Here is a 24,782-nt window from a genome sequence, read left to right as displayed (position 1 = left end):
TGAGCTTGGTTCTGTTGGCTTTTCTGTGGCGTTTGATTTGTTCAAAAAAAGATAGTTTGTTGGTTGTGGGTTCTGTGTTTTCACCTTCTTCTGGTTCACTATCTGGTTCAGAGCTTCCTGGTGAACTTCCTGGTCTGCTTTCTCCCGATTTCGAGACCAAGTCATATTTGGCTTGGAAGGTAAAAACTCGGTCTTCGCGATAGTCTTTATCATCACGGAAGAATTTGTGAAGTTTCCTCATTTTTACTTCATCTTGATGTTTTTTCAGGATAGTCTACATTGTTCTGTAGCTTTTCTCTTTTGTAGCTGCCGGTGCGTCAGTTTTCAATTTCTTTTTTTAGTTCTTCTATTTGTTCTACCAATCTGATGTGTGCTCTTTCTACATGGTCAATAAGTAGGTGGATCATGTTGGCAGAGTTCTGTATCAGGTTTTTCTCCCAGGCGTCTGCTAGATCTGTATCTTTGGGGTCTTCGAAGTCTAGGAAGATTAATATTCTTAGTCCTCTAGGTATTTTCCGCTGGTTTGAGTACTGCTGCATGGTGGTTTTCTCCTAGAATTTGTTCATTCCCTTGGTTGAGAGTTTTTCTAGTCTCATGAATTTGTGTTTAAGGTCTTCTTGGGAAGTATTGGTAGATCTGAATGCATTCTCTGTCGATCCTCTTGGTGCAAAGAGGGCTTTGATATCCTCTGTTCGCGATAGTAAGTATTCTGCCATTATGCAGGGTGCTGGGGCACTGGTGGTTCTCTAGTATAATAAGGTATAAGGTGAGAAAACTGGGTCCTAGATATTGAACACTCCTGTGCTAAACTCCTTGTGTAGGTCTCTTCGAATCTGTTAGTTTCTGCAAGGCCACAGGTTGGAAGAGACAAACCCAATGCCTCTTGAAGGGGACATTTGAAATAGAATATCCTGGTTACCTTGCAAGGTAGGTATTTGCACCCTTGTTTATAGAAGGATATCACACGTTATTTCTGTGGTTTTAGACATGCAAGTTCTTTATTTACATTGAAAATAGAGCTTAGACATATTTGTCTGTTAAGAGATTGTCAGCCATAAAAAATCTGTGCTGATAAAACGTGCAGTTTCACATGAGCGCGAAGACTTTACATTGGAAGTTGTGATCAGATGGAAATTAGGGCAATTGGAAGGAATGCCAATCATGTAAAAAACGTTAAAGACTAAGATGGTGGTGTCTTGAACTCAGTTTGTGGTAAGGCCCATAAAGTAATGGATGGATGGAGAGCTCCTAAACTCTTGTGTCAATTGGATAAATTAGAGACTGGAAGGGGTCCCTATGGTGTGTCTGATAAAGGGTGGTGGGGTGGGCTAATAATGTGCTGTGTGTAATAAACACCATCTGTATTACATGTCTCATCTTACTATCGAGATAAAGAACAACAAAATTACAACCAGAATATTTTGAAAATTAACAGAAGTGAACTCAATACTCCATGCACAAAGCTGTCACAGAAGATAAGTTATCAACAATATACCCAAAGGCGAATATATAAGGGCCAAGAGAAACTGTGACACGTTGGAAACATTTGAAAACGAATGTGAACTTTTAGACAACCGTTTTAAAACAAGGGGTTATGAGACTCAAACTTTTTTCAAAGCGAAACCAAAAACACAAGCCCTGCTAAGATCAACACTGCTCACCCCAAAAATTAGAGAGAGCAGAAACAAAGATGAAACCATTAGATTTGTAACAAGATAGTTCTAAAATACAACAATACTACAAAAGCATTGGCCACTCCTACTACTGGATGAAGACATAAAACAGAAACTGAAACCTTACCCCAGCATCTCATACAGAAGGGCACCCACATTACGAACATTACTAAGCCCTTCGCACATGCCAGAACAGAAGGATAACCCAACCAACTGGTTAACACAAAGAACCACAAATGGCTTCACTAAATGTGGAACATGCTCAACGTGTAACTATGCAGAAAAAACAACAATCGCCAAGTTTCGCAATTGCCAAGATTATAAGATCAAAGATCATATAAACTGCAGACCAAAATTCACGATATATGCGATCAGATGCGTATGCCACGAAATCTACTTAGGCAGCACAATCAGAGAGCTAAGGATCAGAATGCGAGAACACCTCAACAGCATCTACTCACAAGACCCTAAACTGCCCCTGGCCAACCATTGGCAGACAACACCAGATGGATGGATAAAAGACAAATCCGCTTCATAGGACTCAGAACAATCAAATGCGGACCAAGAGGCGGTGACAGAGAGTGGAAACTACGACAAGAGGAAGCTAAACTGATCTGCCTCTTCAGATGCCTTAAGAATGGCCTCAACTCAGATCATGATTTTAATGTCTTTTTGTAAACACAAAGGCATTAATACTCTCTTTTTTTCTGCTCTCCACTGTCTTTTCCTACCTTATTTAACTAAATGTTTGCCATTTGTATAGCCTAAACCTGCCTGAAAGTACCAGCACACAATTCGACCGAGGCTTGCACCCCCACTGGGGTCACCAACTCTGGGGGGATCACTGAATTACGGATAAGAGGATAAGTAAATAGTTAGATTTTATTTACACTAGACTTCGATCACGGATTATGCCTCCCTCTAATCTCACCCTTGTGTACCATTTACACTACCTTTATTAGGTTCGGACACTCCATGCCCTCCCTTGTCCTTAATATTTTCTGTAATTTAACTTTTCATGTAATACAGACTGTGTTTATTACACACAGCACACTATTAGCCCACCCCACCACCCTTTTTCAGACACACCATAGGGAGCCCTTCCAGTCTCCAATTTATCCAGTTGACACAAGAGCTTAGGAGCTCTCCAACCCCCCACTGACGATCCATCCATTACTTTATGGGCCTTACCACTAACTGAGTTCAAGACACCACCATCTTAGTCTTTAACGTTTTTTCCACGATTGGCATTCCTTTCAATTGCCCTAATTTCCATCTGATCACAACTTCCAATGTGAAGACTTTGCGCGCATGTGCAATGGTCTAGGATTCTTTCTTGGCACATGCGCACAGCGGTCCAAGCCGCTTTACGCAGAGTCACCATGGACGTTGATCCCTGCACAGGCACGCATGCGCAATGGATCAGTTTACACTCTAAGGACTGCGCACGCAGCCTGGACAACAACACGTTAGCCTATACCTGAGCGCTGCACACTGTCGACATTCACAACGAAAGGAGTGAGCAGCACACAGGCAACAGGTTGATTGGGTTTGTGTCTACACAATTTGTTGTTTTTAAAGGTTGGATCTCAGCCAAGTACTGCCATGAAGACAGACTCAGTATGTCTGCATTATAGAAAACCACATATATTATTCATTACTTTTATACTAATGACTCTTTGTTGTGAGTGCATAATAGGACTGTTTTATTGCTTGTGCTAAAAAAAGACTTAATAAAGGAATTTATACAAAAAATGGATAGAGGTATATTGTAAGAGCTTTTGCGGATGCATCATCAAATAAGTTTATTCAAATAACTACGCATTAAACTCACAAGCATAACAATATTAAAGAATTCATATTCACCATAGTCATTTCAACACATATTTGAAGCTTGGCCTTGACATTTCCCTGTATTGACAATAGAGTTGATACAGCACAGGTATAAAACAATTTTCCAAAACACAATTAAAACCTCACTGTTCACCTTAAAACCCCTTTCTCTGGTACATAGCTCTTTTCAGATAGGATAGGAGGGCCCAAGCTGTTAGTGCTAAGTCAGAGGTCAGAAGGAAAAGTAAAGCCGGCCTGTAAAGGCAAATGTCAATATGCCTGACAACGGGCAAAATTGTAGACCTTATCACTTCCTTATATGCCGGGCAAAACAGTAAAAAGTGCTTCAGGTCTTCTCTTGCCACCCACATGCTGGGCAACTGGGATTGTTGGGAATCCCAGAACACTTGGCTGTGTTTCCTCTAAGTTGTAAAGAGTCAAACCTGGTCTGCGTGATCAGTCACCTTTCTTGCTTTTTCGTACTCCTAAAAAGGTAAGGCTGAATCTCGTTCGCCCTGCTTATCACTGCACGGTTTCTATCTGAGTGGTTATTTGTTACTTTTATACTAATGTCTCTTTGTTGTGAGTGCATTATATGACTGCTTTATTGCTTGTGCTAAAAAAGACTTAATAAAGAAATGTAAACAAAAAATGGAGAGAGGTATATTGGAAGAGGTTTTGCAAATGCCTCAGTTGTGGCATAGTAATATATGTTATATGTTTACAAGTGAGGATAGAGGTGCTTTGGGATATCTCAATACTGAGATAGCAATGCATGGAGCAGGTTAGAACAGAGGGACATTGCGAAAGATACAACTGCACAAATGTCACATGACAGGGTATATATATATATTTAACAAACAGGCTGGAGTATATTTAAAAAAAGTTATTTATTAGATATGTTTTCAACAAATAGTACATCACTTGCATATTTATATGGCCTAGAAGTACTCTATAAGATCATTTGTGCTTTATTAAATGCACAAATCAGCATTTCCTCTCAAAATGATGCACTGTTAAATCTAAAATGTACTTTGTGTCTGTGCAAAGGCCAAGTTGAAGAGAGCAGTACTCTCTTTTAGTGAGATCAGCCCCTGACATGGTCTTCTAGCCTCTTTGATTTGGTGATGTTTGTAGCTCAAACGGTTGTTACAACGTCCCAGAAATTGGTTGATCCAGTGAATCTCATCTGCTTGATCTGATTTCTGTAGGAATGCCACCTACATACATTTTAGAATACATGCACAAGTTAACTTCCTGATAATATTGTGGAAAAGGAATTTGACAGCCAATTAATTACAAGGTTGGAAGCATGAGCTAAATACAAATATACATTTGCTAGAGTAGGAGAAATCCTAGCAGACATACTAAAGACATGTTGTTATGCCGTGGGCTTTCCCTAACACCTAAGTTGTGTGTTGATTGTAATATCAATCATTTAAAAAATGATAAAACAAAGATGATACATACAAAGATGCTGCATCGCTTTTGTTCACATCAATTTGGCCCTTTGTCAGTCTGACCATAATTTCACTGATGGTTGCTCCCTTGTTCAATCCTGAACAAAGTTATCAGCCAAGAAAGGGAAACCTGTCCTAGTCATACTTCCATACTACCAGGAACAATACTTCACAACATCCAACCCTTCCAGGGAAGGTACAATGAGCTAAAACGTGGTTGTAGACCCTCCTGGGTGGGAACCTTCCTGTAGAACAGGCTATTTGGCCGTGTTTGTTCTCGATAGAGGGACTCCAGACCTTTTGCATATATGTTTAGGGACTTGGGGTTTCACCCTAAGTTATCCAGGGTAATCCAGACGTGGACCCCCTGCTCACTGTGCTTAGAGAGGCACAGCTTCACCTCACTGGCCAACAAGGCCGAAACACATGTCTGGGGTTGCTGCTGGTACCCTTGTTCAGAGGAGACTTGTCTAGCATTTCGGTACTGGACTGCTCAGGTGGGTGGGACCAGACTGATATGTAAATGGATATTTCGTCTCTGGGAATAGTACAGTGAGCTAAAACATGGTTGTAGACCCTCCTGAGTGGGAACCTAACCGTAAAACAGGTTATTTGGTTGTGTTCACTCACGGTAAACGTGCTCCCAGACCTTTTGCATACACCAGGAACAGTATGTTTTTTTTTCATCAATAGTCAAAACAAGTCAGTTGGAATACATTCTCCATCACTCCCTGCACCATAATGAAAATCAGTTTGTTCATCTGAACAAGCTCGTCTCCATACTTGATCTTTAGTTGTCCACTACCAGGAAATATTGGCAATGTCTGCTTCTTTGATAATGAGGAAAGAAAGACTATACTTGCCATTATTCCTTTATTTCTGTTTTGCAGTTGACTTGGATTTAAAGACAAAATGCACCATCAACTTATGGCAGTCCTGTCATGTATATTCCAGTCGTTCCGCTGTTATTTAGCCAGTGGTGTGCTGAAAAGGTCCCTGTAATGGTGTCCCCTTCTGTCACTACCAGAGAACTGCTAAATTATCAGCTCAGCTTCTCACCAAATTCTAAAACACATTAACAATATTTTGAACACACAGACATGGCATGGGTGACACGTACCTTAAAAGGAATTTGAACTGGGCGAAGACTTCTTGGATTTGCCTGACGTTTATGATCTAAGAAGAGAGAAGTGAGCAAGAGATAGTTTAAAAAATATTCAGCAACGGCGGTTGAACAAAAAATGCAACAATTAGAAATGTTTGTTAAATGCAAGAGGCGGCATGAAATATTTGTTAAATAATGGAAAGGGAAGAAAAACGCAGAGAAAGAAACAGATGTGCCAATTTTACCAATCTTTTGAACTTTAATATGCAAAGTATTATTCATCCTATTAATGCTGGCATGAAACCGCCAGTCACAAGTGAAAACCAGAGCCAGAGTGTTCCTAAAATGTGTTGTAAATCGCCACGGTAAAAATCCTGCAACATGCTTTCACGCTGATAGGAGAAGGAAAATGATAAGCAAACGGCCTGCGATGATAACAGAAATGTAAACAGGTGGTCAATGTCAATAAGGACAAGATTCAGTTACGCGTTTGTTAAAACCAAATTGTTTTTGGTAAACACAATAAAGTAAAATAAACATTTTAAAAATGTATTATTGGCAGCCATCAAGGGACATTTTGCAAAAACATGAATTTTCTAACTAAATAAAATATGAAAAATGACCTTTGTGATAATTCCATTACTCTTAATCCCAGCTCTGTCCTTCACATTTGGTTCAGAATTCCCACAGCTGAAAAAAGCTATGAAAGAGATGCTTTCACTTCAAATAACTGAAAGATTGAACTTGAGCAAGTGCACTTCAGTGCACCTGCCCCGCTGTCTCAAAAATCATTCCATCTTTATGAAAAACACTTTTTGCCAGGGCTAGCTGGAGCTCCACATATGCTACAGTGGATGGGGTAGTGGGTTGTTGTGATATCTGAAGGGTTCTGCTTTCCCACCTTCCCAACTGCTTGGAGCTGACTACAGAGTCAAATGCACTAAGAGAAAGATACAGAAAATGTTGTCCAGATGTTTAAAAAAGAGTTTTTCTGAGCAGATGCTGCCAAAGAATAATGCTTTCATAAAGCATGAGCGGCAGCTAGCATGGCTTTCCTGCAAATTTATGAAATGGCAACATGCTTTTGGGGGTGATCAGTGATGTTTTTGCTCTAGTAGAATGAGCATGAAGTAGTCTAAGAACTAGGTAACACTAATATTGTTACTGCCTGAGATACACAAGGTAAACCACCTACCTACGGTTTTCGAGGCTGCCTTTCTATTAGTTGAAAGTATAAGCTGCAAAACAATAGTCAAGTGAACTAAGTATATCTTCCTAGGTAAACTTTAAAAAAAACCTCAAACACATCCGACTTTTTTAAGATCTCCTACTCAGAAGATATATGTGACCTTGGTTGAAAAACCACAATAATGATCTCCTAGCTTAAATGGGAATCTGAAAAAATGCTTGAAACTCACTTAGTCATCCGGGGGAAGTTACTGCTACTAAATAGGCTATTTTTGATGACAGAAGATTTATGTTAGAAGAGCCCACAGATTCCAAGGGATAGCGCATAATAGAAGCCAGAACTAATTTTGAAACACAGGCCCTTACAAGCGAAGGAAATTGTAGCAAATGTTCACAATAAGTTTGATGTAAAATGCTATAGGTGCATAACACCATCGTGTTCATTAAGATACGCTACAAAGGCAGTAAAATGGTGCTTACAAGAATGTATTATAATGTCAGTGCCTACTAAGTCAGAAATTACAATTGACATTATTAACTGCTGTGATGAGAGGAATGATCTCTAGGCCTGGCATGTGCTCAATCGTTCGATTTTACGTTGCTTATTCCCTGTCTGATTCCTTCTGTCAGCACATATGATAAACATACATTTGTCAGTAATATTAATGTGCCTGTAATTTACTCAGGAACCAAGATCTCTAGTTCAGATACTAAATTGAGGGTAGGAAAAACAACAACCAAATCATTTACCTTAGGGAGGACCAAGACAGTGTTTCATCAGAATATGAAGAACAACTGAATGGGTTCCATAAGTGAGCACGAGAAAGTAATTTCTTGGGTCTCCAAACCTCTAAAGAATTCTGCGTACAAGTGGGGTTAAAGAGAATGATTGAAGAGAAATTCTTGACCATTTCAATGGAAGAGAATCTCCTAAGCAGAGAGGTTCAGAGAGGCAGTTGGGGCACAGCGCTAAGCTTTCCTGAATTTGAGTCTCCTGTTTGTTTCTACTGCATCTGAGGTGGATCTTGCCCACAAAACCTCCTGAACCTCATGGAGAAGAGAGTTTCAAAGAGGCAGTCGGGGCAGAGCACTAAACTTTCCTGAATTCCAGAGTCTTCTGTTTGTTTCTACTGCATCAAAGGCAGAGCTTGCCTGCAAAATCTCCTGAACCCCACGGAGCGGATCGGAGAGACAGTCAGAGCAGCTCGAGCGGCTAGCGGGCTGCCTCTCAGATTTCAACAGGACTTGGTGTGAGGAAGAAATGAAAGGGGACAGAAAGAGGCTGAAGGTAAGCTTGCGCGCTCATCCGCCTCAAGGGGATAATATCAGAACGAGCACTGCAAAGATACTTTCAGTATAACCCCAATCCTCCTCTCCCCACTTCCTGCTCTGCTGCCTGGACATTGGGTGATTTGTTGGGATTGGCACCAGATGACAGTGGAAGCATTAAGCTTCACAGATTTTTAAGACTGCTGCTGGGGTTGTGACTGTAGGCTGTAAAAGCCTTTCAACCACCTTCTTCTCGTGCTGCCACTAATCAGGCAAACTCCAAATCGGTGACTGCGGGTCGTTGTGTGCTCTTGAACCAATTGTTTGTCACTTTCTTTTGCATTTTTGCTTCTCTCCTTTTTCTATCACAAAGAAAATGTCACGCACCTACAATTTAAGGAGTTGCCCGCTGGATGACGATCTGCGTGCCCCTGAATTGGATGCTGCCATTTCCTTATGTACAATCACTAGACAGTCGGAACGAGTATTGGGAAAAACTGCTAAAAACATTTCCCCTGATCAGCAGCAGTGGTGAATGAGTTAAGGCCCCAGCTCTGTGTTGCAACAACTCTACAGTTAAGCAAAACGTGCACTTATACTGAAGATGGAAATATATTGAGTACTAGCTTGGCACAGATGAAGGCCTTGCATTTTACTCTGACAACTAGTTCTATGAAAAGAACAATTAACGATCTGTTCCTGAGAAGGAAATACCGTAGTGCGAGAGACGAGGAACAGCTAAGACTGGGCAACCTAAACAACCCTCTCGACTTTAGTAAACCATTTGTGAACAGTCACACTGCCTCAGTAAATCTAGGAGGCTTATTATCTAACAACCCACCCGCCTCTCTGGTAAAACTCACACAAGGTCTCGCCTCAAGCCCAGTATTAGGGCTACCTGAACTAATTGAGGGAGAACCAGCAACACTAACTGCCCTGAGTTTCCTGCTGAATTGCTGCGAGGCGATGTCCCGATCCACTCCGGTCTCCTCCTCGAATTGACAAGAGAAGTCAGCGAATGTAAAAGCTCACTAGTAAGCCTAAAACAAGCAGTACCTATCCACTGGAGATCTTATTGCCGACCTAAAAAAAAAGACATTAAAATACAGAGAGGGGCAACTGAAGTGCTACAAAATAAATGGGTAAAAGCCCAGGAGGCATCAGACGCCTTAAGTATACAGATCCTGTCCCTTCAGGAATTGTTCCAAACGAGGCCCAAAAGGGATACAGAACGTGAGAATGAAACTTTGATGAATGGACAAACAGATTTAAATGATACACCCCTATCAAATTCCATGATGAAGGAGTTCATTCGCTTGACTCAATCGTTTGAGGTCCCCCCAGTGAGTGAAGAAGTGAGCCCTGTCTCGGTTCCAGAGCCCTCGGAGGAAAATGCAGAGACAAATATCCAGGTTCCCAAAACCAATGGCAAAACTAAGAAACAGAAGAGGAGAATGCTAGAGGGTGACTCCAAAGAGGCCCAACAAAAAACTAATTCTGAACAAAAAAACAAAAATCAGAGGGCTAACATCCCAAGGAAGGGGACTATGGCCCACTTTTATTCGAGCAATTACCATTCCCTCAACTGTAAAACCGGCAGCAGGCTCTCAAAAACCACAAAAGTATCAAAGCATGATTCACCTTTAGAAAAGGACTTGGGAAGTCCTGTACCAGCAATCCAGTCCAGCGCTGGTAAAGAGGCCAATCGATCAGGCTGGAGTGACCAGTGCCCCCTGCGGGGTCAGACCAAAAGCTTGGTGGGTTTCCAAACAATGATGCCCCAAAAAGAACTAAGGATGGCACCTATTTCCTGCGGGGAAAGAAAATTGCCCCAAATAAACCTCAATCTAATACTTTGGGAACAAATCCGGGAAATCCAGGACCATCGACTTCAAGGATTGAAGACTTAAGTTGCACATCATCATTTGAATCAAGCAAGAAAACAGATACTGTACACAATTTGGTTGTTCCGAATCCAGCGAGGGATGGCTCAAATATGAGAAATAGCTCAAAGGTAAGCCAGACAGCAGACATGCCTGCCCAATGGGGAAAAACAGAAATCGACTGAGGAAAACCATCCAACGCTGCCAAAAACCCAGGTCCAATAAATCCCAATGAAGATACGGCAATAAGAGAAGGGGGAGATATTGTAATAAACAATTTCTCAGATGAGAGTAACTCCAACCTTCCCCCTTTTGCTATGTCCAAAGTATGGGCTAAAAGAATTACCAGGTGAAACAAGTATTACCCTTTGAAAAGATCTGGTATACTAGCAGAAATCCATAAGGTACATGCACTCTTCTTCTTCGCATCTGAGAACATATAAGAACATCCACATTGTGTAAATGGGATTGAAAACGAAGTTAGGGGCAAATGCAATTCTAATCTCAGCCTCTGCTTTTGCAAATCCAAGGTATTGAAGTGTCTGCAGAACGCTATATGATCTGGACAGACCTCAGGTGTCTTCAGGAGATCAGAGGGAGTGTTCACCTGACTCGGAATTTATTCTTAATCCTAGAGGCCCAGCCCGACTGAATCTAGAAATTAAAGATTCTCAGGTGCAAAATCATCAAAAGGGTATTCCTCAGAATGCATGCTCCCTGGTCCCCGAAATAATCTTGCAGGTCTTTCAGAAACTGGGGCTGGCAGATGAGTCTGTCTAGCACCGAAGGGCATAACATTCCTGGGATGGAATACGAGTGGTTTGAGCTTGTTTAAGATGAAGACAATGAGAGAGGAGATCTTCAATATCCATGATCTGATAGCCTTCCAGGAGACCTGGCTAACCAAGAGGTTCAAAATAGATGGATTCTTGATAGTAGAACAATTGGCACAGAGCTAAGGCAGAGGCAGACCAGCAGGGGATCTGCTACTGGCCTTGAGAAATTCCATCTTTAACGACATAGAAGTGGTGAGTAGTATGTATCCGGGGATAATAGCTGTAAAAGCGAGACTAAGAAATGGGGATTCTTGGTAGAGCATAGCAATGATTAACGTCTATTGGAACTCTTCATTCTCTTCACTCCCTGCCTTCCTTGAACAGCAGGCGGAAGTTCTAACAGAGTTTAAAACGACCGACAAGTTGGAGAATATCTTCCTTACGGGAGATCTGAATGCTCAGTGCATCCAAAAATCGAACGCAAAGTGCCTTCACAAACTTCCTTCAAGGAATGGGAATTTAAGTTCATGTCTGATTGGGAAATGTTGCTGGCCAATGGTAACATTAACATCAAGGGTGACGTACCACCAGGGCTCACATTGTCCAGGGGTAAACACAGGTCTACAATCTACTATTTATTTCTATCTAAGGTTCTGTTTAATGTCTGTATAGTCTTTCAGGTAAAAATGTGGGCTCTAGTGACCATAAATCCTGCAAGGTCATTTGTGGAACGACAAGACACACCTGGTCAGGACTTCTACCTCACAGGTCACAGTGAACATCAGGGGAAACAGACTCTTTAAGTATGTAGGGGGCAATGTTTGAATGAAGGTATGTCTGCATTTGTGAGGGTCTGTACGTACGAATGCAGAGTTGGATCTGTTATGTAATCCTGTGTCTTTTGTGGATTTCCTGTCAGATATCCATCCCCCTAGGATCGTAGGTAAGCTCCCAAAGATCAATCACATACCCTCCTTTGATGAAAAACATTGCAAAAGAAGAGAGAAATGAGGAGGGACATAAGAGGGATAACAAATGACTCTCAAAGCCAAAAAGAGCGAAGGGCGCAAATCAAAGTCATACGGCAAAAGTACGGAAATTGGTCTAGGTCACAGAAATGTCTCAGTCTACAAAAAGATGGGGGAAATATATGGAGGGCTGTGGGGCAGACAAACTCTAGGAATTTTTGGTCCATCATAAATGCAAGAGAAAACCACATGCAAGTACTCAATGTAATACAATCCAAGAGTTTCTCTGGTATAAACACTTTTCAGCCCTCTATGGACAACCAGATAGTGGGTGGGAATTTATATGTGAAGATGTTGACTGGTCCCTAGATGATTTTACCCAAGATACAATAAGGGATCTGATTAAAAGATCCTCCAGTACCAGGGCTTCAGGGCCTAATGGGCTGATCATCAAGATTTTTAAATCAGATACTCCCATGTGGCCTATATTTTGTACCATCTATTCACAGAGTTTCTAGGGACAAGATCTATCCCTAATTCTTGGAATGTGGCAGTAGTGATTCCTGTCTACAAGAAGGGAGACGGGGCTGATCCCACAAACTATCGCCCAATCTCGCAATTGGATGCAGACAGTAAGATGTTTGCTGGCCTGGTACTAATGGAGTTGGAAGCATGTATTAAGAAACTTGGAATCCTCTCTAAACACCAAATAGGGTTGCAAAGAGGCCTGGCAACACCGTTAAATGGTCTTTTGATCAGTACAGCACCAAGTGACTTCTTCCTAATGGGTGGTCATCCCCTCTTTGGTGCCTGGAGAGATTTATCTCAGGCGTTTGACACAGTAAATAGAACTCACCTGTGGGAAAAGCTAAGAAGTTGGGGCCTCCTTGCGTCTTTATTGGCCATAATAGTAGAGCTTCACGATCACTCCTATTTGAGGGTAAGGTTGGACAGGCAGGGGAATCTGTCTGCGCGCAACCGGACTGAGCGTGGGGTAAGGCAGGGGTGCATGATAGCCCCCTGCTTGTTCAACCTCTACTTGGCCGATTTGGCCATAAAAAAGAGCAAGTGTGGCCTTATAAGCCCAATGGCAAGATTGACATGTTTGAATTGGGTGGTCTATGCGGACGACATAGTGCTGCTCGATTACACCCTGGTAGGACTTCAATGCCTGCTGGATTCGCAAGCAGAATATGCCCTAGCTAATGGTTTAAAGATCAATCCAGCCAAGTCGAAAATGTAATTTTCAAGCAACCATTAAAAAGGACCCCTGCTTTTACTTGGAGGCTAGCTGGGGAGGTCTTGCCTGTAAGACTAGAGATTCTGTACCTGGGTTTCAATCTGCGCTCCTTTCCATCATAGTAGCACGTAAAGTTGACAATGGATGCAAAAAAACAACCAACTGGGCTGCCAAATGAAGAAAATAAAACACGATCTATGCAAGTTTTCAGTGATTCCATTAATAAAATTCTACACTGAAAAGGCTATCCCAGTCCTGCTGTATGGGACATAAATCAATCCAATACAATGGGCAAGGTATGGAAGAGTGTTCTTTCGCTTCCATAGTCACTCCCAATAGCCAGTGTCAGGTACGAACTAGATTTGCAGTCCCTTCTTTCCTACACTGAATGGAGGGTGCTTGTCATGATGCCTACCCCCGAGGAGCCAGACCAAGTCCAGCAACCCCGGAAGCAGGCATCAAGTTATTCTAAGCAAGCCCAACAACCCCTGCTAGGGGCTATTTGGGTGCATTCCTGGCGCCTATGGCGCCTATGGCGCCAGGCTCATATGGAGAGTCAGTCCTGGCGCCATAGGCGCCAGGCTCATAGATTAAAACTTACCTGATGCAGACCATGCTGCAAACTCACCTGATGCAGACCATGCTGCAAGAGCCCCAAGCCTAAAGAGGCTTGAAAGGGACTACTTTACCTAGGGATTATTTTTTTACTCGGGTGGGGCTGGGGAGGAACACTTACCTGAGACTACTTTGGAGGCTATTTAAACCACGCCCGCAGAGCAGCACACGCTTCGCGTTATTCTGCATCCAGCAGCGTAACGCTCACCGTGCCTGCAAGTCTGCATCCAGTCTTCTGCCACGCCCGTCTTGAGTCTGGAGCTCCTAGAAAAAGGGAGAAAGAAGGAGAAAAGGTTAGAACAAGAGCAATACCTTTGATCCTTACCTGAATTCCCGATCCATCGCGCCTTCAAGCTGGAAGAAAGAAGTTATTTTATGCACAACGCCTCACCTGCTGCAGCGCTGCGCTGTACTCACCTGCCTTCGCAGCATCTTCACATTCCACTGCATCCTTCTGCATGTTCCCGCCGTACTACGGCACCTAAAGGGGAAGACAAGAATAGCAAGGTGAGCCAAGGGAATACACCGAGGCGATATTAGTTACCCCCCATAGACTTACCTGATTTTACCACCGGGGGTGCTATTCCCCTTCACGGGTCGGCGCAGCTTCCACAGCATCCTCACCGAACCCCGGCCCCTAAGGGGAAACAAAAGGACAGCAAGGTGAAACAAAGGGACAAACAAGGGGAAACCTCCTCATCACAATAGACTTACCTGATTTTACCGCCGGAGGCATTATTCCCCGAGACTTCATACTTTCTCTCAGCACCTGAATAAGGGAGAAAGCAACAGGTTACATATTGACATTATTTTATCGAACTGTGTTGGATAATACAAATCCTTACCTGAATATTACCGGTTGCCACGAGGAACTCTTCGCTAGGGTCAAGCTGCAACCTGCAAGGAATCGGACAAGAGTGAAAGTCAGACATTTGAACTTTTACGAACTACATACCTACGGCGTCTTGCTGGGAATCTCAGAGTCAATATTGTTCTGGAACTCACCAATTCCTTTGAGCCAGTGAAGTAACTGGTTATCTACGCACCCCTGTGCTCAATGCAGGATGGAAAGCTCATCTTTCCAAACCATCAGGTGAGACTATCAGAGGGGACATCAAAGGTGATCAGTGGGGAGAACAGCGGGAGTGGGGGGGGTTAACCCTCAACTCCACGGATGGTTAATTCCCTTTCTCCATTTGCAGAAGAATATTCCTACGGGCCAAGCAAATGAAGCTAGGTGGGCCAGTCCAGTCCGTCATCTCGGCACTACGCGCCACATTGGTGGAGACCGCAGCTGTCCAGTTCAGATCGACGCCCCTGTGGGAGCCAGGTGAGCGTAACAGAACGCGATGCCTACCCACAAATTCCCACCTGGGCGTTATGGATACCTCAGAAACTGACCAATTGGCCCAATTACTAGGGGAACTGAGGGCTGAAGTGCATTCCACCCGTCAAGAAACCAATGCCCTTAGGAGAGAACTGATTTTGTCAAAGGAGCAAACTGATGACCTTGCTAGGCAACTACTGCAAAGCCAGGCTGGACAAGCAACCCTACCAGGTCCCGGGGGAAATCCAGCTCCTGTGTCATCGAGTAACCCTGTGCAAATAAGCCTACCAGGAAATATTCCATTAGCTCCGCCCGAACGCTTTACCAGAGATTCCAAAAGGTTTGCCGTGTTTATGAACCAATGCCGCTTGCACTTTTTATGTAGACCTGGAGCCTTCCCAAACGATCAAGCCAAGGTACCCTTTGTATTGTCATATCTCAGCGTTAGTGCAGCTGATTGGTCAATTCCACTAGTTACTCAGGATGACCCAATTCTTCGGGATTTTCAGGGCTTTCAAATGAGCATGGAAAGAAATTGCGCCAGCACAAACTATATGCAAAACTGGAAAAATGAATTTTTCATGCCCAAGGACAGGCCCTGGATAAGAAACTTTTGTCCCTACGACAGGGTAAACAGGACCTTCTATCCTACATCGCAACCTTTAATAGGTTGATAGTGGAAACTGGATGGCCTGAGGTAAAACGAATCACGTTATTTCATCGAGGGGCTTCGAGGAGAACTCAAGGATGTCTTGGCTCAAGTCGTGAACCCACCTCAAGACTGCGCTGAATATATAGACTTAGTGGTCCAGTTAGATCACAGACTTAAGAACAGAAAGGCTGATCGAGCCAAGTTTGAGAATCGGGTGTTGGTCAAAACCCACGCTAACCCAAAAGGAGCAGATGCTTCAGAACCCATGCAAATCGGAGGGGTTAAAGGACCCTTAACCCAGAAGGAAAGAGAAAGGAGACGGCAAATGCAATTGTGTCTATATTGTGGAACTTCTGGGCATTTTCTACGGGATTGCATTGTAAAACCACCCAAGAAGGTGGTAGGAGCTGCTGATAAAAGCCATATGGAGTCAGACTCGGGAATCAACCATGCCCGACAAGCGTAGAGGTCCGCTTGCCGAGCTTGAAGAAGGATACTCAGACCTCGCATTTCATCATACCAATGGTCCTCGTAGATCCAAAGCAGCCATCGCGTATGCACGCAGTAAGGGCATACATTGACATACATTGATAGCGGGGCCATAGGAAACTATGTGGACTACGAATTGGCTTCCAGGATGAATCTACCTCTCTGCCAAAAAACCACCTCAGATGTCATCACCACAGTCGATGGAACTGAAATTGCCTCTGGGCCTGTAACTCATTCCACCGCAGAGATGACACTATTGGGTCAGGATGGGCATCAAGAGACTATTGTGTTTGATCTAATCAAAGCCCCACAGTTCCAAATAAAACTGGGGATACCTTGGTTGGAAACACATAATCCTTGTATTGATTGGCGAGAGAAGAGAATAACCTTCCCGGATTGTGCACAAACCTGTTACCCAAAGAAAAATCTGAATGCAGGCCTGGCCACAGTAACCACAGCAGTCATGCAACTACCTCCAGAATACCAAGAATTCCAGGATGTCTTCCAAAAAGAAAAGGCAAACACCTTACCACATCACAGATCGTACGATTGTCAAATCGATCTCATACCCGGTGCACAACCCCCTTGTAGCAGGATCTACGCCCTTACGGAACCTGAGAACCTTCACCTACGACAATACTTAGACCAGTACCTTGCTAATGGCTTCATTCGCCCATCCAAGTCCCCTGCATCTTCAGCTATGTTCTTCGTGCCCAAAAAGGAAGGTGACCTCAGAACGTGCATAGACTACCGTGCATGAACCAGATAACTGTTAAGAACCAATACCCATTGCCTCTGATCCCTGAACTACTAGACCAATTGAAGGACGCTTGCATATACACTAAGTTAGATCTCTGGGGGGCATACCATCTGGTACGTGTAAAAGAGGGCGACGAATGGAAGACTGCTTTTCGCACTAAGTATGGGTTATTGGAATACCAGGTGATGCCTTTCGGGTTGTGCAATGCACCAGCAGCATTCCAATACTTCATGAACGATGTCTTTCGTGAACTCATTGATGTTTGTGTTATCGTATACATCGATGATATTCTAGTATACTCCTCTTCAGAATCTGACCATGTGAAGCACGTCCGAGCAGTCCTTGAGAAATTGCGCCAGCACAAACTATATGCAAAACTGGAAAAATGCGTTTTTCATGCCATAGAAGTTGAATTCCTTGGGTTTATCCTGACCCCAAGAGGAGTCCGAATGGACTCACAAAAGGTGGACGCAATCCTTAAGTAGCCATCACCAAGTTCAGTTAAAGGAGTACAAAGCATGCTCGGCTTTGCCAATTTCTACCGCAGATTCATCCCGGATTTTTCACATGTTGTACATCCCATCACAGCACTCTTGCGAAAAAATAAACGCTTTATGTGGACTGAAGAAGCTGAAAATGCCTTCCAAGAGCTGAAAGCGAAATTCACGTCTGCACCTGTATTAAAGCACCCACGCCCTGAACTTCCATACATAGTGGAAACTGATGCATCCAGTCTAGCCATGGGAGCTGTCGTGTCTCAAAAGGACCCTGAAACTGGCCAGCTTCACCCAGTAGCATTTTGGTCCAGAAAGTTCTCGGCACCGGAGTTAAACTATGCGGTTACCGACAAGGAGTTATTAGCCATTAAATCCGCCTTCAAGGCTTGGCAACACTATCTTTTCGGTGCCAGGCATACCATTACTGTGATCAACGATCACCGGAACTTACAGTATTTAAAGACAGCCAAGGCCCAATCGTCACGCCAACTCCAATGGGCATTGTTCTTTGCCGAGTTCGATTTCGTGATAACCTATCGACCAGGCTGTAAGAATGGTAAAGCAGATGCCTTATCCCGAATAGGAATGGGAGAGGCGGAAGTGAACCCAGAACCAGTACCTATAATTTCCGAACAAAGGATTCTTTTTTTTTTTAAATTCTCTTTATTGAATTTTTCAACAACTTTTTCAATCCCCATAACTCCGCCCTCCCTCCCTTCCCCCTCCCCCTGGTGCTGCTTCAAAGTCTCTGTAGCTCACTATCACCACAAAGTGTCTATTCGGGGTCATTCCTGATCCAAAAGTCTTAAACGTTGCTGGCGCCACCCGATCCTGAAATCATCTCTGCGAAAGGAAAGGACCTCATCCCACTCGCCTGCAAAGTTCTGTATTGTATTGTTCATTGCATAGGAGGCCCATTCCATCGCTGCTATCTCCCAGACCTTACGCAGCCAGTCTTGAAACATCGGTATGTTCGAGCTCTTCCATCTCTGGGCTATGATTGTCATTGCAGCCAGAGTGGGCATCACCCTCGCTCTTTCCCTGCCCCTTGAATCGCCGGCCCTTCTGCTGGCCTCAGGCCTAATAGTGACCATTCCGGGGATATGCCTCACTCTGCCCCAAACACTTGTTCCATCGCCTGCTTAATGTCTCCCCAGAACGGGGCTATTTTTGGGCATCTCCACCAAATATGTTCCGCAGTGCCCTCGTGGCCGCATCCCCTCCAGCAAATTCCCGACGAATCTGGGTAGATCCTACGCAGCCGAGTTGGAGTATAGTGCCACCCATATAATATCTTATACCAGGCCTCCCGGGTTTGCGAGGCTCTCGATAGTTTAGGGATCTTCCGCACTCCGTCTTCTCTATTTCCCTGCCCAGAATTTTTCCCACCTTCCCATATATGCCCATTGCGAACAAAGGATTCTTGGCATGACTACTCTACAGACACTAGAGGACATTCAGGTAAAGATCCAGCAACTCTTTGATTCTAAAGCCCTGCAGGACTGGGTAAAGAAAGGCCCAGGCTACTCTGTCACCAATGACCTGCCTTATTACCAAGGGCGACTATTTCTGCCACATAAGGAACTGCAAGAGCTAGTCATTTCCCGTTATCATGATACCCTAATGGAGGGGCACCCAGGTATTGCAAAAACTGAAGCTAAGATTAAGAGACAATTCTGGTGGCCCACCTGGTGAAAGGATATTAAATCATTTGGGATGTCTTGTGGCATTTGCGCCCAAAACAAAAGTCAAAAGAAAAAACCAGCTGGACTCTTACAACCTTTAGACATTCCGCCTACACCATGGCACACCTTATCGTTAGACTTTATTACTGATCTACCCCAATGCAATGGATTTAACACCATTCTAGTTATTGTGGATATGTTTTCCAAGATGGCCCACTTTATTCCTTTAAAGGGATTACCTTCAGCTTCAATCCTGGCCAAGGAGTTCCTCGAAAACATTGTTCGCATACACGGATTTCCGTCCGTATTGGTCTCTGACCGGGGCAGTCAATTCATTTCACATTTTTGGAAAAAATGTTGTCAATTGGCGCAAATCGATGTGAGGTTATCGACCAGTCACCACCCCCAAACCGATGGTCAAACGGAGAGGACCAACCAGACTCTCGAACAATACCAGCGTTGTATGTTACATCAGACTGAGAGTAATTGGAAAAACATTCTTTGGATCGCTGAATATGCATACAATAATTCTGTACATTCTGGAACTGGACAAAGCCCCTTTTATACCTTATATGGGCATCATCCTCGAACCTCAGACCTTGACTCACCCCAATACTTAGATATGCCCGCAGTGGACCATCTGCACGCTACGATTACACAAGCCTTTAAGGAAGCAACTGCACATTTAAAAAAGGCGAAAGAAAAATACAAGAAAGATGCTGATCGGCATAGAAGTGATACTCCACAATACCAGATAGGGGACCAAGTATGGTTAGCCACAAAACATATACCTCTAAAGGGAACATGGACCTTTAACCCCAGATATTTGGGACCTTACTCTAGTAAGGCCATTATCAACCCGGTGGCTGTCAATTTGGACTTACCTGCTAATATGCAAATTCACCCCGTCTTTCATGTGGCACTTTTGAAGCCAGTGCAACCAGGCACAAGACTAACCAAGCCACCAGACCCCATCTTTGTAGACGGGGAACCCGAATTTGAAGTTAAGAACATCCTGGACTCCAAGCTGATAAAGTCAAAACTTTTTTATTTAATCGACTGGAAAGGTTACGGACCACAGGAAAGGTCATGGGAACCCAGTGACCACGTTCATGCACCCCGATTGGTGAAAAAATTCAACCGAAATTTCCCAGACAAACCGAAACCAAAGGGAAGAACGACTTTAGGAGGGGCCTTGGGGGGGGGAGGGAGTGCTGTCATGATGCCTACCCCCGGGGACCCACACCAAGTCCAGCAAACCCGGAAGCAGGCATCAAGTTATTCTAAGCAAGCCCAACAACCCCTGCTAGGGGCTATTTGGGTGCAGTCCTGGTGCCTATGGCGCCAGGCTCATATGGACAGTCAGTCCTGGCGCCATAGGCGCCAGGCTCATAGATTAAAACTTACCTGATGCAGACCATGCTGCAAACTCACCTGATGCAGACCATGCTGCAAGAGCTCCAAGCCTCTAAAGGGACTACTTTACCTAGGGACTATTTTTTTACTCGGGTGGGGCTGGGGAGGAATACTTACCTGGGACTACTTTGGAGGCTATTTAAACCACGCCCGAAGAGCAGCACACGCTTCACGTTATTCTGCATCCAGCAGCATAACGCTCACCGTGCCTGCAAGTCTGCATCCAGTCTTCTGCCACGCCCGCCTCGAGTCAGGAGCTCCTAGAAAAAGGGAGAAAGAAGGAGAAAAGGTTAGAACAAGAGCAATACCTTTGATCCTTACCTGAATACCTGAATTCCTGATCCATCGCGCCTTCAAGCTGGAAGAAAGAACTTATTTTATGCGCGACGCCTCGCCTGCTGCAGCGCCGCGCTGAACTCACCGGCCTTCGCAGCATCTTCACATTCCACTGCATCCTTCTGCATGTTCCCGCCGCACTCCGGCACCTAAAGGGGAAGACAAGAATAGCAAGGTGAGCCAAGGGAATACACAGAGGCAATATTAATTCCCCCCCATAGACTTACCTGATTTTACCACCGGGGGTACTATTCCTCTTCACGGGTCGGCGCAGCTTCCACAGCATCCTCGCCGAACCCCGGCCCCTAAGCGGAAACAAAAGAACAGCAAGGTGAAACAAAGGGACAAACAAGGGGAAACCTCCTCATCACAATAGACTTACCTGATTTTACCGCCAGAGGCATTATTCCCCGAGACTTCATACTTTCCCTCAGCGCCTGAATAAGGGAGAAAGCAACAGGTTACATATTGACATTATTTTATCGAACTGTGTTGGATAATACAAATCCTTACCTGAATATTACCGGTTGCCACGAGGAGTGGGTGGGTTAACCCTCAACTCCACGGATGGTTAATTCCATTTGCAGAAGAATATTCCTACGGGCCAAGCAAACGAAGCTAGGTGGGCCAGTTCAGTCCGTCATTTCGGCACTACGTGTCACATTGGTGGAGACCGCAGCTGTCCAGTTCAGATCGACGCCCCTGTGGGAGCCAGGTGAGCGTAACAGTGCTATCAACATATAGATTGATTTTGTTACCTTGGCCCAACTCTCTATATGAGGAGATCAATAGACACCTCCAGGGCCGCAGAAATTATTTTATAAATATACTGGAGAAGCTGGTAGAGGGAATTCTGGGGTCATATAATTGTACATTGCAGGATCTAGTGTAAAATCCATTGCAGGTTAAAAATTCCCTCAAAAGAAACGACTGGATTCAAACTATTTCAGAAATGTGCAGTCAGAAAGTTCCCCAATCCCTATCATTGTAGGGTAAGCCACGAGGCACAGTTATGAGTTACCTCAAGGGCTCACCTAGACCCATCGTTGAGCAGACTTTTTAAGATTCCGGCTCAACATCCTGCCTACAAGAGAGATTCTGTACTTTAGGCATAAGGACCTCTTCCCCGACAACCTTTGTAAATGCTGTGATGACCAATGTGTTGAAAGTCTGAGACATGTCTTGTCTTGACTGAGTGCGTGGAAACAAGGGAGCTAAAAGGTTCATGAAATTCTAAGACGGGGACTGGTGGTTGGACTTGCAGACATTCTGGGGACGCATCAATGTGGGTCACGAGAACTCTCTTACGTGTGAAGTAATCGCAGTATTGAAAGAACTTAATTTGCTGTGTAAACCGGTCTAAGTAGTATCATTAACTGCCTGTCGTAACCTGGTTTCAACTGGTCCTGGTAAAATATATATTATTGTGCCTGATTTGTAGGAAGACTGATTTATTTATTGATTGATTTTATAGTGATTGTTTTATTTCTTTATTTTTTTACCTAATGTTTGGTTTTACATTGCTTCTTTTGTATGTATGTGAAAAGTCAATTTTGTTGGCTATAGCACATTAAATAAAAAAAGATTCAAAAAAGAGAATCCCATAAAATGCAATGGTTTTACTCACAGTTGTGAGTCCTAAAGGGATATTGTGGCCTATTTGGCAAAAGCGGCAGTTCTAAAATATATCCTAATCCTATCTGTACCAGGACCCTGCTTCCCAACAGCCGCCACTCATCTCGCTGGCAAGCTCAGACTTGTGGCTTTTGTGAAGTTCAAAGATCGCCACTCTTCTGGTTTCTTACTGGGATCAGAACTCATGGTCGTGGCAGGATAGACACTGAGTTTCTATGTGTTTTTACCGAACAATGTCTCACCGCAGATTTATTTACTGCAGAACCTTTACCATTGCTAAGGACCCCAAGGACCTTTACCGAAGCTAAGGACCAAAAGGCAAAGGGCGGCTCCCACAGAGGCGGCTCCAGATTGTGTCTGCAGGTGTCAGCACCGGAGGCCAGCGGCCAGTCGTCAACCAGCAGCAATCATCAAGGTAGGTGTGGCCTGGGTGGGGAGTAGAGCAATCACTCTACTCCAGAAGCTCTACCTGCCCTGAGACCATAGCAGACCGGGATATTAACACTAACCTGCTTAACAACTAGATAGAATTGTGAACATTAGCCTGTGTCGCATCTAGATAGGACTGTGAATGTTAGCAAGTGCTACACTTAGGACTGTGAATGTTTGCAAGTGCCACACTTAGAACTGTGAATGTTAGCAAGTGCCACACTTAGATAGAATTATGAACATTAGCCTGCGTGACATCTAGATGGGACTGTGAATGTTAGCAAGTGCCACACTTAGATAGAATTATGAACATTGGCCTGCGTCACATCTAGATAGGACTGTGAATGTTAGCAAGTGCCACACTTAGAACTGTAAATATTAGCAGGTGCCACATTTAGATAGAATTGTGAACATTAGCCTGCGTCGCACCTAAATAGGATTGTGAATATTAGCAAGTGCCACACTTATATAGAATTGTGAATGTTAGCAAGTGTCACACTCAGATAGAATTGTGAATGTTAGCAAGTGCCACACTCAGATAGAATTGTGAATGTTAGCAAGTGCCACACTTAGAATTATGAACATTAGCCTGTGTCACATCTAGATAGGACTGTGAATGTTAGCAAGTGTCACACTTAGAACTGTGAATGTTGGCAAGTGCCACACTTAGATAGAATTGTGAACATTAGCCTACATCTAGATAAAACTGTGAATGTTAGCAAGTGCCACACTTCGACAAGTAAATATTAGCAGGTGCCACATTTAGATAGAATTGTGAACATTAGCCTGCGTCACACCTAAATAGGATTGTGAATATTAGCAAGTGCCACACTCAGAATTGTGAAAGTTAGCCTGCATCACATCTAGTCAGGATTGTGAATGTCTGCCAGTGCCACATTTAGATAGAATAGCGAATATTAGCCATTGCCACATCTAGACTGCATTGGGAATATTACCAATGCCACATCTAGATAGAATTGTGAATGTTAGCTTGCTTCACATCTAGACAGGATTTTGAAGGTGGGTGAGGGCCACATTTGGATATAATTGTGAACATTGGCGTGCATCATATATAGACAGGATTGTGAATATTAGCCAGTGCCAGATCTAGATAGAAATGCAGAGATATTCATGCGCCACATCTAGAAACAACGTTGAAATTTAGCACATATCACTTCTTTATAGCAAGGCCAATAACCAACCCACTAACAATTTCACCCCTCTGCATACACCTCTCAAACTCTAACCAACACAACCCAAAAGCACAATAAACTGCACAAACTTCACTACACTGCAACAACAAAACAAACCACACATAACTTCGCAGAACAGCACATAATGGCTACCAACCGGAAAGCACCCCAAGCTCAGCGAGCGGTGTTAACCGAACTGAAGTTGCCAACAGCGCATCACTGCTCTCTTGACCTTATCCCGCTTGTTCCCACTAACTCTCCCCCCACCCCCTTTCCTTTTCAGATCCACCAGAGCGCCACAAGACCATTCCGGTGGTGATAATGCATGGTACAAATATCCTTCAACATTAACA

General features: G+C 43.8%; 1 protein-coding gene across 1 annotated transcript in view; it reads right to left on the bottom strand.

Moving 5' to 3' along the window:
* The window catches only part of KIF9 (kinesin family member 9), a 1,188,236-nt gene that overhangs the window by 391,969 nt on the left and 771,485 nt on the right, over nt 1-24,782 (bottom strand). Inside the window, exon 13 of the mRNA XM_069645790.1 lies at nt 6,087-6,142. Coding sequence (XP_069501891.1) covers nt 6,087-6,142 — 56 coding nt within the window. The remainder of the gene's footprint in view (nt 1-6,086; nt 6,143-24,782) is intronic.

Source organism: Ambystoma mexicanum, chromosome 2p (genome assembly GCF_040938575.1).
Source record: "Ambystoma mexicanum isolate Mex_15411 chromosome 2p, UKY_AmexF1_1, whole genome shotgun sequence".
In the NCBI taxonomy this organism is placed as follows: Eukaryota; Metazoa; Chordata; class Amphibia; order Caudata; family Ambystomatidae; genus Ambystoma; species Ambystoma mexicanum.
This window is presented reverse-complemented; position numbering and strand designations above follow the sequence as displayed.